This window comes from Hyaena hyaena, unplaced genomic scaffold (assembly GCF_003009895.1).
Source record: "Hyaena hyaena isolate Hyena2069 unplaced genomic scaffold, ASM300989v1 scaffold_551, whole genome shotgun sequence".
In the NCBI taxonomy this organism is placed as follows: domain Eukaryota; kingdom Metazoa; phylum Chordata; class Mammalia; order Carnivora; family Hyaenidae; genus Hyaena; species Hyaena hyaena.
The window spans coordinates 77,682-95,341 of NW_024081183.1; the positions used below are offsets into that span (position 1 = coordinate 77,682).

Sequence of the window (17,660 nt, forward strand, 5' to 3'; positions counted from 1 at the left end):
TTGAAGGGACAAGAAACAATGATATCCAGTAGCAACAAAATTTTTTTAATGTTTATTTATTAAGAGAGAGAGAGAGAAAGCAGGAGAGGGGCAGAGAGACACACACACACACACACACACACACACAGACTCAGAAGCAAATTCCAGGCTCTGAGCTGTCAGCACAGAGCCTGATTCAAGGCTTGAACTCACGAACTGTGAGATCATGACCTGAGCCGAAGTTGGACGGCTAACCAACTGAGCCAGCCAGGAGCCCCAGATTTTGGTTTCTAAATACCATTCACTAAAACAAACAAACAAACAAACAAACAAAACAGAACAAAACTATTCACCAATAAAAGGAAGCAGGGCTCCTTGGGGAAATGGCTGATTCTAGAGCTTGGGCAAGACAAGTATAAGCTGGGAGCATCTTGTAGTGCCAGAAAGGAAGTGCTAAGCAAACAAACCTGGAGGCATGCCGAAGGACACAGAGTCAGTGTGAAAGAACATTCAATAACCAAAGTTAAATAATCTGAGCAACAAAATAAGTAACACAGTATTGGATTATAACCCAAAGAATAAAATAAATATCCATACTGATATAAGTAAATGATGTAAATAAATAGGGAGAAAGGACAAATCATTCCAGAAAAATTACAATTCACAAAAGTAGAAGGAATGAAGGAAATTATCATAGTAACTGCAGCAGGAATGATCCACTGATAAATCCTAAAATTAGTGAGTGAAACTTTAGGGAAAAATAGGACATCTGAATCGTCTCAAAGTATCTCCCCTAAAATAATTAATTATTGTGGGGCTTTTAACATATGCCCACACATTCTTGGATAATCCTCCCTTCAGGAGGTAGAGCTTAAATCCCCTCCCTTTCAATGTGGGCTAGACTTAGCAAGTCATTTCTAACAAACAGAGTATTGAGAGGGGCTTTACAGTGGGAGAAATCTGGCAGATACAACCCAAACCAAACAATCAAGGTTAATGTTAACAGCACCAGAAATAAGTCATGTTGACATCATACCCTAATATGACATAATGAGAAAGGTATGTTCTCCCAAAATCTGTAATGCCAGTGTAATCATGAAAAACCCAAATTGAGAAACATTCTACAAAATAGCTGATGAGGACCCTTCAAAAGTATCAAAGTCATAGACTGGAAACTGTCACAGATTGGAGGAGCCTAAAGAGACAGGAGCTAACTAAATGCAATGTGGGATCCTAGAAGGGATCCTAAAGAGGATAAGGCCGATAGTATAAAAACTAGTGAGAACCAATGAACAGTATTGTACCAACATCAATTTCTAAGTGTTGGCAAATGTACCATGATGATGTAAGATGTTAATTTTAGGAGAAGATGGGTGAAGGGTATACACGAACTCTCTCTACTATCTATGAAACCCTTGTATAAATCTGTAATTACTTCAAAATGTCACAGACAACAATAAAGTAGAACAGGGTTTCCTCACCTCGGAACAATACACAACGATTTGGGGCAGAATAAATCTTTGTTGTGAGGAGCTGTTTTATGCATAGTAGGATGTCTGGCAGCACTCCTGGTCTCTACCCAGTATATGTCAGGAACCAACCTCCCCAGCTGTTACAACCAAAAATGTCTCCAGAAATTGCAAATGTCCCCCAGGGGGAAAACTGACCCCAGGCTGAGACCAATGATGCACAGCTGCATGACATTAACACATAAAGTTATCCATAACACACTGCTAAGACTGGGGGTAGAGCAGGACACAGAAGAACAGCAAATGTATGAGTCAATATACGTAGAAACACACACACATAAATGAACCCTGAAGACGTTATGCTAAGTGAAAGTCACAAAAGAGACAAATATTGTATGATTCCATTTATATAAGGTACCTGAGAGCAGTGAAAATCACAGACATAGAAGGTGGAACGGTGGTTACCAAGGGCTGAGAGGAAAGAGGAATGGGGAGGTACTGTTTAAGAGTACAGAGTTTCAGTTTTACAAGACAAAAAGAGTTACGGAGATACATGGTGTGACGGAGATACATGGTGTGATAATGGTCACACAGATTCATGCATTACTTAATGCCACTAAGCTGTACACTTAAAAATGGTTAAGATGGAGGTTCTGGCTGGGTCAGTTGGTGGAGAATATGACTTTTGATCTCAGGGTCCGGAGTTCGAGCCCAATGTTGGCTGTAGAGTTTTTTTACTTAAAAAAAAAAAAAAGGTTAAGGCAGTAGATTTTATGTGTATTTTACCAGTGTAAAATCGGGGGTGGGGGGGTGGGGGTGGGGAGACACATAAGCACGTGTGCATAAATACACAAATGTCTGAAAGGATATGCACCAGCACGGTTAAAATGTTTTACCTTCTAATGCTAAGACTATAGTGATATTTCCTTTGTACTTTCCTGTTATTTGGACTTTTTCCCCCCAAAACCCAACTCCTATTGATTCTGTCTCTAAAATGTCAAAATGGTTACCTCTACTTCCCAGCCAAAGACCAACTCCAGCCCCTCACCCAGGCTATTGTAACCGAATCCTAAGCTGTTTATCCCTCTCTAACCCACTCTCCACCCCAGTCATCAGAGTAAACCTATGTAACAGATTCACTATCACTTGTGAATTTAAAACCCCACGCCTCCTGGCATTCCTTTCAAGGGCCTCTACAATTTGTTCACAGGGTCCTATACTTTTAGTTTTACCTCCTACTACTGTTCCTCAAGTATCCTCTATGCCAGATAATTCGTAGTCATTCCTTGAAAATGTACCATACACTTTTATTCTTCCTTTACTTTGCTCATGCTGTTCTTTTGTCAGGAACAGTCTTCCTCGGCTGCCTGATAAAATGTATACAGTGGGTACAGGGGAAAAGAATGGGATGCAGGATGAATGGATAAATAAGTCAGAAGACATGGAGGAGAAAACATAGAATGGCACAGAGATAGGGCTCAAGAAAGTAATTTTCTGGAGGGGTGAGATAATGATACTGCCTACCTCATAAGGCTGTGATGAGACTAAATGAGATAATACATGTCAAACTTTTAGAATGGTACCTGGCATATATACTATTGTTGCTTTCTGTGTTGCTGCTATTATTATGAAGATTATTCATGCTGTAATGGTGTGAGCTTGAACTCTGGATGCCACAATAAGGAAGCAGCAGTGGTGAACCTCTAGCTCTGAACCAGGGCCCCAAAGGTAAGCAAGGAGGCAAAAAGGGCCCCAGTCTGATTCAAATTTATCTAAAGAATTCAAACTACACAAGAAACCAAAACCAATTTAGTTAAGCCAAATACAAGTACATTATACAAATTATATATGTGAATTCCTACATACCCCAAGTAACTTTTACCCCTGGAACATATATTCCATTTGAAGAAGAGCTATTTCAACACCCTGCCCCAGGCACTGAAGCATCAGGGCAGCACCTCATCCTCACAAATCTGAACCTGCAAGGCCCATTTGTGCTCTCCCATGAGTTCTCATTTGGCCAGTAGTGACATAACATCGAAGGTCTGATTCCAGAATTCTTCTCATTGCTGCAAAAAAGTGAATATACAGTATATGAACAACCCACCCAAGCTGAATACTGTAGCCAAAGGAAAACTAAATTCAGTCACAATGGAGGTGAATCGAGGGATCTAGAAACTCATAGATTTTTTGGAGGAGTCAAAAATTTTGAGATTTCCTTCTTAGCTTCTTGTCAGCCTCAGTCTTTTAAACATGCTCCAGGCTCTGTGCTGGCAGTGAGCACAGAGCCTGATGCGGGGCTCGAACCCACGAACCACGAGATCATGACCTAAGCGAAAGTCGGACGCTTAACCGACTAAGCCACCCAGGCGCCCCTCTTTTTTTTTTTTTTTTTTAATGTTTATTTATTTTGAGAGACAAAGAGTGCATGAGTGGGGGAGGGGCTGAGGGAGAAGGAGAGAGAGAGTCCCAAGCCCGCTCAGCAGTGAGCCCTCCATGGGCCTTGATCCCACAAACCATGAGATCATGACCTGAGCTGAAATCAAGAGTCTGACGCTCAACCAGCTGAGCCACCCAGGCGCCCCCAGGCTCAGTCTTTTTTTTTTAAAGGATGCGCCTCTGTTCAGTTGTGGCAAACAGCCTCCAGACAGCCCCCACCTCTCCTGGTTAACAGGTTTTTGTGGCTTTTATTCCGTGTCCTACTAAGCCTCTGTGATTCACTCCCTCCTCTCCTTTTATATCCCTCCCCCATGCATCCCAGATCTCCCTTGAGCACTATCAGACAAACAGTCCTTTGGTTAAAAAAAAAAAAAAAATACTGCTCCTAAATCATGTCCCAAAGCAGACAAAAAGAACCCAGACTCCACATCTATTAGATGACACATGGGCTGCTCACAAGTCAGGCTGCCAAAAATCATTTGCTTCTCCTCTTGTAGGTTTAGACAAACACAAAGGGAACAGTGCGCCTATGTATGACTGCTGCTTCTCCGCAGGACTTGAAGAACTACAGCATTAGGGATACTTCCTCTCTATAAACCCAAATAGAACACTTTGTTTATTTATCTCGTGGCATATAGTTGGCAGTCTGTATTTCCAGGCAGTCATTGTACATCTTTTGGCAAGTGCCTTCATGTTTCTCAGTACAATGTTTCATCCAGTCACTGAAGGCGATGCATTGTACCTTGAATTTACATGCCAAGAAAAAGACTCAGACTGAAAAGAAGATCTTCAGTATCATCTTCCTGCAATATATTAGACACTCCACAGGAGTCAGAAGACCCAGATCCAATTCCCAGGTGTGATCTCTGGTGTGCTCTTTAATCGTCTGTGCCTCAGTTTTTCCATCCTGGAAAACAGGCATTGTATTACCTGACCCTCCTTAAATTTAGGCTCTCACTGTTGACTAACAACATTTATGTTTCTATAATATGTGAAACCGGCATTTGGAAAACTCAGGAAATTAAGCATAAATGTTGTTTCTCCCTATAATCACACCTGCCAGGGAGAAATCCAAAGTGGAGCCCAGCAGGAGTCTCTGAGCAAGTAGTCCCTCAGAGAGTTTCTGACTTCCCACGCAACAAATCTAGTGCAGGAGAATGGGAAGCAAGAAGCCACGCAGGACCTTCAGATGCGACATGGCTACAGAAGCAAGTCATTATCCACAGGGCTCCAGAACAATATTATCTATCACCCTAGATATACTACCCTTAACATTCCATCGTGGTTTTCCCTTGAAGAAGCTACCTCAATATACTTATTCAATGTTCACAAAAAAACAATCACTTTCCCTGGATGGGAACTGCCCCAACTGCCCTGGGACCACCCTACGGTTAAGGCAGGACAAAAGGATGACAAAACAAGTATGAGGTGCAAGACAGTTTAAGATTTAACACAGTGTTTTACAATCCTTTTTGAATTACAAGTATACTTATGATATACAAAATTCTGGACATCATTCCAAAAGCAAATATTTATTATTTAAAAGATCATCTTGGAAGCTTGAAAGAACTCTCTAAAGATCACACTTTCCATTTGGTCATCCTTTGGTCTGTGGCTGTACAACAAAGTTTACTGCTCCGTCTAGGCTCTCCCCAAGGCCAAGTTTCCCCTTTGTTTTAGTAAACATTCTCTATCAAATTATTGACATTATATTAAATCTCTTAGTTGCAGCAAGTTTTATCCCCATAGGCAATGCCTCATGTGGCCAACACTCCGTTTGACAGACATCACTATGAATTCATACTATGATTCACAACATGAATACTGAAATACATTTTATATCCTGATCAAAATGTAGCACACTCCTGTGAAAGATGAGTGGCATACAAGTTAAGAAATACTCTAATGACTGAACACCACAGCTCCTGCCTCATCTAAAGGGGATGGCTTTGTGCGGATAAGGCAGTGGGCATGGAAAGTAAACACCTGTGTTCAACACCAGGTTTGCTACTTACTGTCAGATCTTACTGTAAGACCTGTTGTCTTCACCTGTGAAATGACAATGATTTCTACCTTACAAGGTAAGGTAGAATAAAAAGCATATGTAAGTATTTTATAAACAAATTTGCTATGCAAATTTAAGTTATTACTATCATCCTGCCTGTGTATTTATTTGAAATTGAAAATGCTCTTTCAAGGAGCTGGTAATCTGACATTAAGAATATCATTTTGGGGGCGCCTGGGTGGCTTAGTTGGTTAAGCATCCGACTTTTGCTAGGTCATGATCTCGGGGTTCGTGGGTTCGAGCCCCACGTTGGGCTCTGTGCTGACTGCCAGCTCAGAGCCTGGAGCCTATTTCAGAGTCTGTATCTCCCTCTCTTTCTGACCCTCCCCTGCTCACGCTGTCTCTCTCTCCTAGAAATAAATAAAAATATTAAAAAAAAAAGAATATCATTTTGTACACCTGAAACTAATGTAGCATTGCAAGTCAGCTATACTTCAATTCTTTTTTTAAATGTCATTTTGTTCACATGCTTACTAAAAATTCTGAGTCAACCTCAAGTCGCTAAAAAGCACCATCTCCCTCCACTGGATAAAAAACAAGTGAAAGGGCACCTGGGTGACTCTGTCGGTTAAGCGGTTAAGTTTCTGACTTCAGCTTGGGTCATGATCTTGCAGTTCATGAGTTTGAGCCCCACATCGAGCTCTGTGCTGACAGCTCTGAGCCTGGAACCTGCTTCAGATTCTGTGTCTCCCCCTCTCTCTGCCCCTCCCTGCTTGCACTCTCTCTAAAATGAATACGTGTTAAAAAAAATTTTTTTAAATAAAAAAAAAAAAAAACAGTGAAGCAAGTAACAGGGGCATGGGAAGCAAAAGTAGAAGTGAAGAACTGCGTATAACCACATAAATGGGGCAGAGATACTTTATATAATTATTTGGACTGAAAAGTAAAATTAAAGGTCAAAGTTTTCCAATGGGAATCAAGAGGAAATGTTACAAATATCCATGGTATAATCAAAACTAAACACAACCTACAGCCAGTTCAGGAGGCTCAATAATCTTCAAAGTGTTTTCATACATTAAATAATCCTGTGGCATCCTTAGGACAGAAGAAATTTAATTCCCATATTCTAGTTATCTACAGAACCACAGGAAAAAGGTGAATGGATCAGGATGTGCCGTTTTAATAAGGCAAACCAACAAATATTTCACCAAATATTAAGGGTCCACTATAGGGGTGCCTAGGAGGCTCAGTCGGTTAAGCTTCTGACTGTCTCAGGTCATGATCTTGCAGTTTGTGAGTTCGAGCCCCGCATCAGGCTCTGTGCTGACAGCTCAGAGCCTGGACCCTGCTTTGGGTTCTGTGTCTCCCCCTCTCTCTGCCCCTTCCTCACTCATGATCTGTGTCTCTCAAAAATAAATAAACTTTAAAAAAAATGTTTAAAAAAAAAGGGTCCACTATATCATCAGCACGATATGAGGCACGTTGCCCCACAGACATGACTTATTTTACGGTCAACAAGACCTCAACCTTGTTCTTGTTCAGAAATAAACATTTCTTGGGGCACCTGGGTGCCTGGGTGGCTCAGTTGGTTAAGCGTCCGACTTCGGCTCAGGTCATGATCTCATGGTTTGTGGGTTCGAGCCCCGCATCCGGCTCTGTGCTGACAGCTAGCTCAGAGCCTGGAGCCTGTTTCAGATTCTGTGTCTCCCTCTCTGTGACCCTCCCCTGCTCACGCTGTCTCTCTCTCTCTTTCAAAATAAATAAAACATTAAAAAAAAAAGAAACATTTCTGAGAAATGGGTAAGAGCTATTAAAGAGCTATATACATACACTCATTGCCAGAAGTCACTAACTTACTTAAAAATAAATGTAAAATTAAGGGGCACCTGGATGGCTCAGTCAGTTAAGCATCTGACTTCAGCTCAGGTCATGATAACTTGTAGTTTGTGAGTTTGAGCCCCACATCATGCTCTGTGCTGAGAGCTGGAGCTTGCTTCAGATTCTGTCTCCCTCTCTCTCTGCCCCTCCCCAGCAGGCATTCTTTCTCTCTCTCTCTCAAAAATAAACAAACATTATTTAAAAATTATTTTAAATAAATGTAAAACTAAGATGACTTCCTGAGAACACTTCCCTGGCATGGCTATGTGTGATGTATGGGAAAGAGAGGGAACAAGGAGCAGTGGTGTGTTATTTTATTTTATTTATTTATTTATTTTAATGTTTTATTTATTTCTGAGAGAGAGACAGCATGAGCAGGGGAGGGTCAGAGAGAGGGAGACACAGACTCCAAAGCAGCCTCCAGGCTCTGAGCTAGCTGTCAGCACAGAGCCCGACGTGGGGCTCGAACCCACAAACCGTGAGATCACGACCTGAGCAGAAGTCAGATGCTTAACGGACTGAGTCACCCAGGTGCCCCATGTGGTGTGTTATTTTAAATAGGAGGATCATGGGGCGCCTGGGTGGTTCAGCAGGTTAAGCGTCCGACTTCGGCTCAGGTCATGATCTCACGGTTCATGGGTTCGAGCTCCGCGTCGGGCTCTGTGCTGACAGCCAGCTCAGAGCCTGGAGCCTGTTTCGGATTCTGTATCTCCCTCTCTCTCTGCCCCTCCCCAGCTCACACTCTGTCTCTCTCTGTCTCAAAAATAAATAAACGTTAAAAAATTAAATAAACAAACAAATAAATAGGAGGATCAGCAAAGGCCTCATAAGGCAACATCTGAGTAAAATAAGCAAGCCACAGGGTTCAACAGACAGAGAAGTTCCACCAGGCAGAGGCAGTAAGTGCAAGAGTCCTGACATGGATCATACCTGTTGCGCTCTCCCCCCACCCAAGATACTTCCCCCTTGGATGTCCCGTTGCCACACCTGCTGTGCCCTGCCAAATCTTCCTGACCTCCTGCCCTGCTCACCATGCTCTCCCAGGCCCACAGACCTGAATCCCGAATCACCCGGTGTGCGTTATTCTTTCAGCAATCAGTAACCAACTCACTTTAACATGATTACATCTTTCTTTTCCCCTGCATTCCCTACACCCACCCCCAAATCCAACTCATCATGCACACTATTGACAAATGAATGCTCCTTACACACTGTCTTCCTTCATCCTGTGGCTCCCGCCCCATTCCACGGTAGCTGCAACACCCAATGAACTGCCTTTCACCATCCTCCAGGCACACGTGCCCATTTCACTTTCTGAATCTTCCTTCATGTTCTCTCCTTTGACATGCCTTTTCTTTTCTTTTTTTTTTTTAATGTTTTGTTTATTTCTGAGAGAGAGAGAGACAGCGACTCTCAGAGAGAGACAGTGAGCAGGGGAGGGTCAGAGAGAGAGACACACACACAGAATCCAAAACAGGCTCCAGGTTCTGAGCTGGCAGTCAGCACAGAGCCTGACGCAGGGCTCGAACCCACGAACCACCGTGAGATCATGACCTGAGCCGAAGTCGGACGCTTAAACAACTGAGCCACCCAGGCGCCCCGCCTTTTCTTCTTTCGTATCTCTCCAAACTTCACCTTTTAAGTCCCTTAAAAGAGAGCTTTCCATGACTAGCCACGCCAGCTTTCACTGATTTCTCCCTTCTCAGAAATTGTAGGGTTAGGTATAAAATCTAGCACTTGCAGTCTCTCTCCGCCCTGCCCCATCCACCTTGCAAAGCACCATTAATATCACAGTTCAAACACTAATTCTGCTTTGTTTCATGTTTAGCCGGACTAAAACTCTTTGAGGAGAGGGATTACGGTTTTCTCTCTCTAAAAGAGCCTTGCGGAAAAGAGCACCTATGGTATTTTTAGCGCTCCCCTCGTACACTGCATTAAATGCTTTACTTTATCACGTTAATCATCACAGTTGCGTTACGTTATTGACATTCTTCTCCCTATTTTACAGAAGAAACAAAGGCACAAAAAGAGTTCAGGCTGAAGTCACATATCTTAGAAAAGGCAGGGCTGGGATTTGAGGTAAAGTCTGTCTCTTAAAGCTGACACAGAGTAGAGGCCGCAAACAAATATTTGTTGAATTATCCTAATCATTCATGTGTGTTGATGGCCAAGTCACTCCAAAAGAAACCATGCCCAGGCGTTTATAGGGTGCAGACTCTGGGAAGTACTGCCCTTCCTTGCTGAGTACCCGTCACTGAGGGGCTAGACTCAGTGCCAGGCAACTTCACAGTCAAGCACCTCATTTACTCTGAAACTCATTAATTGAAAATTATCTTCGATACACAGCGTTGGTAATTCCTCCATCACAGATTTACCCAAAATGTCACCCACTCTCAACCCGAGCCCAAATGCACCCAGGTGCTGTGTGGTACTACACTCCTTCTGGGCTTTCCTCCAACTCAGGGACGAGAACAAAGCCTCCCGACTCCCATCAGCCAGTAGCTTAAAAACCTCTAACCTCAACTTAAACATTTACCAAGTGCAAGGCCCTGGCCTTCTTGACGACCTTGCTCTTCATTCTAAAATTCATAACCTCAATTATTAAGCACCACAGCCCTGTGAGCAGGTGGCATTTTTTTCCACTTTACAGATACATCAAGCTCACGTGGCCGAGGGCAGATCTGGAACTAGAATCCAGGTCTCGATGAATATCCACCCTGTTCCATACCCTCAGGGGGCACTCAGAGAGAATAATCAACGTATACCGGTGTCGCTGAATACTCTTAGGTAGCAAAGGCTCTGCAAGAATTTTCATTCAAAAGATATTTACTGGACGCCTGTCAAGCTTCTAGGTTCAAATGCTACCTCCTCCACTTATTCGCTGTGTGACACAGGGAGAGCCGTTTCATCTCCCTGGGTGAATTTTTTCATGCGCAAATGGAGATGACAGTACCTACCCACAGCAACGTCGTGAGAAGTAAATGAGATGAGGAAAGCCAATCAATCGCCAGGCACTACGGCAAGCACACGGTGGGTGGGCATCTAGTACTTACGGGTTCCCTGCATCTGCCCACTCGGCCCCACCAGCCCCCGGTTCACCCACTACACCCATGCGACAGGGTATCCACTCGGCCAGAGGCCCTCACGCGGCCTCTGGGGTTCCCAGGCCCGTGGCCGGCCGCACTGTCATACCTGCATGGAGTCAGCGCTGACGATTTCGCCACCGAGCCGTTGGCCTAGCTGCAACGCCAGAGTGGATTTGCCGGTGCCCGTCGCCCCAAGAATCACTACAAGAGGCAGTGTTCGTTGCAGACCCCGGAGCCCGGAGCCCACAGACACTGCTCGGGCAGCCGCCACCGCCGCCATCTTGAAGATATCTGCGCTTGTGCGGGAGCAGCTGTCCCCATGGCAACCGCTAGTGCGCCTGCGCAGACCTAGGACCTCCCCGACCCCTCTCGGGTTAGGAGGATGAGTGGAGAGGTGGGAGCGGCGGGACCGGGGCTTCCAGGCTTGAGAGGCTCTCGACCTGACTGCCCTCAAATAGCTGGTACCAGAGCCTCAACTCTCGCCTCTCTCCTTTTTGTTTTTTTAGCAGCCGATAATCAATTTATTAAAACGATTTGTTTAAACTATCTCCTCTCTTAAATGGGAGATGGCAATCCTATCTCAAATCTATCCCTGTTATTTGTTTCTTTCACGGCACCTAGATCTTTTCTTTATGCCGCTAATTACAATATAAAATGATATACTGACTCCTGAATATTGTCTGACTTCCATTCCAGGCTGTTAGTTCCAAAAAAGGCAAGGAACAGATTCTGCCTAGGTCTAGGTCCCTGCTAATATCTCCAGTGCCTAGCACAGTGCCTGATGTGAAACAGGCAGTGTTAAATGGAGAAGAGAATGGTTTGCCTCTCTAGTGCTGGAGCCACTGAACTAGAAGTGTGGTGTTTTCCAGGATCAGATCTGCCTAGTTCTCAGGCAAGGGCAGCTGCTCTAAATGTTTTTATCCCACAAAACAAACCCAGACACAGAAGGAAGGACAAAATTTTCCATCTCTTTGGCAAAAGGATGCAAAAGATGGATTGAGAACAGAGAAAAGCAAGTAAACCACAAAATGTGAAGAGGAAGAATAAGGAAGGCAGAAGGGATAAAGGAGTTGTAACCCTCAGATGAAAGTGAGGACCAGGGGTGCCTGGGTATTCAGTGTCTGACTTCAGCTCAGGTCATGATCTCGCGGTTCATGGGTTCAGGCCCCATGTTAGGGCTGTCTGTGCTAACAGCTGGGAGCCTGGAGCCTGCTTCAGATTCTCTCTTTCCTTCTCTCTGACCCTCCCCTGCTCGCGCGCTCTCTCTCTCTCTCTCTCAAAAATGAATAAACATTTAAAAAAAAAAAGTGGAGACCAGAAGACCGAAATTCAAGAACCACAACCTTTAAGAAAGGGCTTTGTGATAGACCTGGGTTGAAATCCCAACTCTGCTACTTACCAGCTGCTGCATGACCTCACTTTGCCTCTTAGCCTCACTTTCTTTTTTTAATGTTTATTTCTATTTAAAAAAATTTTTTTAATGTTTATTTATTTTTTGAGAGAGAGAGGCAGAGTATGAGTGGGGGAGGATCAGAGAGACGGAGACACAGAATCCGAAGCAGGCTCCAGGCTCTGAGCTGTCAGCACAGAGCCTGTCGCAGAGCCCAAACCCATGAACTGTGAGATCGGAGCTGAAGTCGGCTGCTTAACCGACTGAGCCACCCAGGCGTCCCTGTTTATTTCTTTCTTAAAGTTTATTTATTTATTTTTGAGAGACAGAGAGCAGGGAAGGGGCAAAGAGAGAGGGAGACAGGATCCCCAGCAGGCTCCACACTCTCAGCACAGAGCCCGATGTGGGGCTCAAACTCACAGATCTGTGAGATCGAACCCTTAACTGACTGAGCCACCCGGGTGCCAGTTATATTTGTTTATTTATTTATTTTTAGAGAGAGAGCATACATGAGCAGGGGTGGGGTAGAGAGAGAGACAGACAGACAGAATCCCAAGCAGGTTCTGCACTGTCAGCACAGAGCCTGACGCAAGACTCAAACTCACAAATCGTGAGATCATGACCCAGGTCAAAATCAAGAGTCGGATGCTTAACCAACTGAGCCACCCAGGCGCCCCTTAGCCTCAGTCTTCTTATCATTAAATACCTCTCAGGATTGTCATAAGGATAAAATGGAGTTATATCCAAAAAGTGTGTACCACAATACCCTCACACATAACAACTATTGCTGAACACTTGGTGTTATTTTAATTGTAACACCCCATCTGCTACACTAAAGAGGTAAGAGCAGAAGCCCAAGGGCAGAGAAATTCTCAGTACTGTGTAAAAATACCTAAATATCTATTTTACTAATCCCTTGTTAGCCAATTTAAGGGTTAATTTTTTTCTCGATGAGATTATTACTTGGCTCTGCCTAGCTCTCAGGTCATATCACTAGGATCCCTTGGGCCAGAGGAATTACCCATGGAAATTTAGATCGTATGATAGGCCTGCCTGGAATAACTGCCAATACATTTCTCAATCACTTGGATCACTGCTGGCATAATGGGTACTCTTGCAGACCCAGCCTAAACCTTGTAGCCACACATATTGTTTGGAGAACATCAGAACCCAGGGTCCCTTATTCCTCTTTTTCTCTGTCCAGTCTGCTTTGATCAAAAGCCTGTTCTTTCCAATTTGTGGTACCCGCCTGGGGCTGGTTTTAAAATCAAGATGTGTGGCCATATATTGGCAGACACTCTCACATGATGGTTGTTAACTGTAGAGCCTTTGCCTGGAGACTTTCAGAGGGTACGGTTACCATGACAACCACTAGAAAGATGGCAGGCAGGAGAAATGCTGCAAATAAAGCAAAGGAGAGGCTAATTTCATGACAACAATCTGACCATGACAGAGTGTGCTCACTCACAGATGGGAAAGCACTGTCCAAGTCATGACCAGGTGACTGTTACTAGAGAGAGAAAAAAGAGGGAAGTGGAATTTACCACTGAGAGACCCAAAGAGGGAGAGGCTGGTTACCAAGACAACTGAGGAGAAAGGAATGAAAAAATGGGGCTTCACCACAGCAGCAGAAAATTGCTTCTAGCCAAGCAACACGGGACTGTTGCTATAGAAACAAAGAGAACAGGGATCCTATAGACCATGGGGAGAATTATCACTGAAGTGCTGAGCAGGAAAGACTCCTAAATCAGAATGGAGCCCATGGTTCAAAACAAATCAGGAGAAGTGAGAAAAACATCATACCAATTCAATTTGTTTTAATTTTATCAGTCCTACCAAAAGAGAATAGGAACATATTTTTTAAATGCCTTTAGGCTATTCCATTTGTACCTCTATTTGTCTCCCCAATGATCTTCTGAACTCTAAATTACATTAAGAATAGTTCCTTCAAGATATCTGTAACTTGAAATCGTAACTGGAGAGTTAAAGTTCAGGGGGAAATTAGGAAATTGAAGTCTATGACCAAGAGTTAATAAGAATTTCTAAATATTTTATATATATATACATATATATATATATACACACACACACACACACACATATAATCTTCTAATGGGAAGCTTTGCAGAGTAATAAAGAGACAAAAGGTACAAGAGAGGTCAAGAAAGCTATTTGTAGTCATGCCCAGGTATTAGCCCTGACCCCCTCTCTGCCTTCGGTGAGGCCAGATGGAAAGTAGTTCCATCTATTCTGAAAGATAACTCAAGAGGTAAGAGGGTCTTTCATTTAAGGTATATGTGTATAACCAGAGGTGGGGGAGGCAGAAGCCCGTTTCCAACATACCCCACTGCTTACAGATTATTAGGGATAAAGAATTTCTGGTTGAAAAGGCAATAATGCTCGGATAGGTTCAGTCCAGAAAAACACATGTAATATTTAAGAATAAGGAACTAGAGATACTCAAATTACTTGGAAGGTAATAATTCTTTGCCTCCTCTTCTGAAAGTCCACAACCAGCCACCTAATCATTATCTCAGCATGTACGTGTTGTACAGCGTCTGTCGGACCCATGTATAGTCAGGCTGGGCAACCTATGAACCTGCCTCACCTTCTTTAGGAAATCGAGAGTGTGGGGTGGGATAGGCATGAGAGGCAAAAAAGGAGAATGGGAGAAGTGCAGAGAGGTAGAGGGGACATCTGGGTGGTAACTCATTAGTGTTCATCATATTATTTCCTGCCCTTTGTATATTTTAAATAATTTATTTTGAAAAAAATTTTAGAAGGGCTCCTGGGTGGCTCAGTCAGTTAAACATCTGACTCTTGACTTCAGCTCAGGTCATGATCTCCCAGTTCATGAGTTTGAGCCCCACATCAGGCTCCATGCTGACAATGTGAAGCCTGCTTGGGATTCTGTCTCTTCCTGTCTCCTCCTCCTCTTCCCTGCTCACTCTCTATTTCTCTCTCAAAATAAATGAAAATAAATTTTTTAAAAGCCCTTCTTAAAAACATTAAAAAAAATTTTTTTAATGTTTATTTTTGAGAGAGAGAGAGAGAGAATGTGTGGGGGAGAGTCAGAGAGAGATTGAGACACAGAATCCAAAGCAGGCTCCAGGCTCTGAGCTGTCAGCACAGAGTCTGATGCAGGGCTCAAACTCACAGACCGTGAGATCATGACCTGAACCAAAGTTGGTGCTTAATTGACTGACCCACTCAGGCGCCCCTTAAAAACATTTTTTTTTAGAACAAATAAGAAGCATAGGGAGAAGACTAAAGGTGAAGCCATTTGAAGTGAAGCATCTAGAAAGTTCAAATGTTCAACATAGAAATCTAGGGATGCTGTGATGGGACAGAAGGAGGAACATGCCATGGGAGGCCTGAAACATCTGTTTCCAAGGTAAGAGAAGAAAGTCAAGTTGAAAACACTAGCTTTTAGGGGCGCTTGGGTGGCTCAGTCGGTTGAACCTCTGACTTCGGCTAAGGTCATCATCTTGCGGCCCGTGAGTTTGAACCCCGCTCAGGCTGTGTCTCTCTCTCCGCCCCTCCTCACCTATGCTATGTCTCTCTCCGTCTCTCAAAAATGAATTAATGTTAAAATAAAAAAAAAAAAAGAAAACACTAGCTTTTTATACAACCCAAGGAGCCCTTGCAGCCTGACCCCCATACTAATTAGTATTTTTTTTTTTTACAAATAGTTTATTATCAAATTGGTTTCCATATAACACCCAGTGCTCATCCCCACAAGTGCCCTCCTCCATGCCCATCTCCCCCCTCCCCCCCACATCCATCAGTCCTCAGTTTGTTTCTCAGCATTCAAGAGTCTCTCATGGTTTGCCTCTCTCCCTTTCCCCCACCATTTCCCCCCTTCTTCTCCCCCATGGTCCTCAGTTAAGTTCCTCCTAATCCTCCTATACGTGCAAATATATGATATTTGTCCTTCTCTGCCTGACTTATTTCGCTCAGCATAACACCCTCAAGGTCCATCCATGTTGCTACACAATGGCCAGATTTCATTGTTTCTCATTGCCATGTAGTATTCCATGGTATAGATAAACCACATCTTCTTGAGCCATTCGTCCGTTGATGAACACTTAGGCTCTTTCCATGTTTTAGCTATTGTGGAGAGTGCTGCTATGAACATTGGGGTACATGTGCCCCTATGCATCAGCACTCCTGTATCCCTTGGGTAAATTCCTAGCAGTGCTATTGCTGGGTCATAGGGGAGTTCTATTGTTGTTTTCCTGAGGAACCTCCACACTGTTTTCCAGAGGGGCTGCACCAGTTTGCATTCCCACCAACAGTGTAGGAGGGTGCCCGTTTCTCCACATCCTCGCCAGCATCTAGAGTTCTCTGATTTGCTCATTTTAGCCACTCTGACTGGCGTGAGGTGGTATCTCAGTGTGGTTTTGATTTGTATTTCCCTGATGAGGAGGGATGCTGAGCATCGTTTCATGTGTCTGTTGGCCATCTGGATGTCCTCTTTGGAGAAGTGTCTGTTCATATCTTCTGCCCATTTCTTCACTGTGTTGTTTGTTTTTTGGGTGTGGAGTTTGGTGAGTTCCTTATAGATTTTGGATATTAACCCTTTATCTGATATGTCATTTGCAACTATCTTTTCCCATTCCGTTGGTTGCCTATTAGTTTTGTGGGTTGTTTCTTTTGATGTGCAGCCATACTAATTAGTATTAAAAAATTAAAAAAAATATTTCCTGTGGGATTGTTTCATGATAAATTTGGTGCCTGTGTCAGTTTCCTAGGGCTGCCATAACAAATTACCCAAACAGTGTCACTTTTTTTTTCTTTTTTTTTTAATGTTTTATTTATTTCTGAGAAAGAGAGAGAGAGGGAGGGAGACAGCGTGAGCAGGGGAGGATCAGAGAGAGAGACACACACAGAATCTGAAGCAGGCTCCAGGTTCTGAGCTAGCTGTCAGCACAGAGCCCGATGAGGGGCTTGAACCCACGAACCGTGAGATAATGACCTGAGCCAAAGTTGAATGCTCAACTGACTGAGCCATCCGGGCGCCCCCCAAACTGTGTTGCTTAAACAAACAGAAATTTATTCTCTCACAGTTCTGGACCCCAAAAGCCCAAAATCAAGGTGTCATCAGGGCCATCTTCCCAAGCTTCCCTCTAGGGAAGAATCCTTCTTTGCCTCTTCTAGATTCTAGTGGTTGCTGACATTCTTTGGTTTGTAGCAGCATGACTCCAATCCTGCCGCTGCCTCCCCATGACCATCTTCTCTGCATGTGTGTTTGTCCAAGTTTTTCCCTCCCTAGGACCCCAGTCATTGGATTAGACCCCACCTCAATCCAGTATGGCATCATCTCAACTTGATGACATCTGCAAATAGCCTATTTCAGGTCAGATTCTTGGGTTCTGGACAGATGTGTATTTGGTGAGGGACAAAACACAGTA

General features: G+C 43.7%; 1 protein-coding gene across 3 annotated transcripts in view; it reads right to left on the reverse strand.

The window, feature by feature from the left end:
- TRIT1 (tRNA isopentenyltransferase 1) overlaps positions 1–11,136 on the reverse strand; it is a 45,892-nt gene extending 34,756 nt beyond the window's left edge. For all 3 annotated transcript variants that reach the window (XM_039255965.1, XM_039255964.1, XM_039255963.1), the window contains exon 1: positions 10,963–11,136. In XM_039255965.1, the coding sequence (XP_039111896.1) occupies positions 10,963–11,136 (174 nt within the window). The remainder of the gene's footprint in view (positions 1–10,962) is intronic.
- Between the last annotated feature and the right edge of the window lie 6,524 nt (positions 11,137–17,660).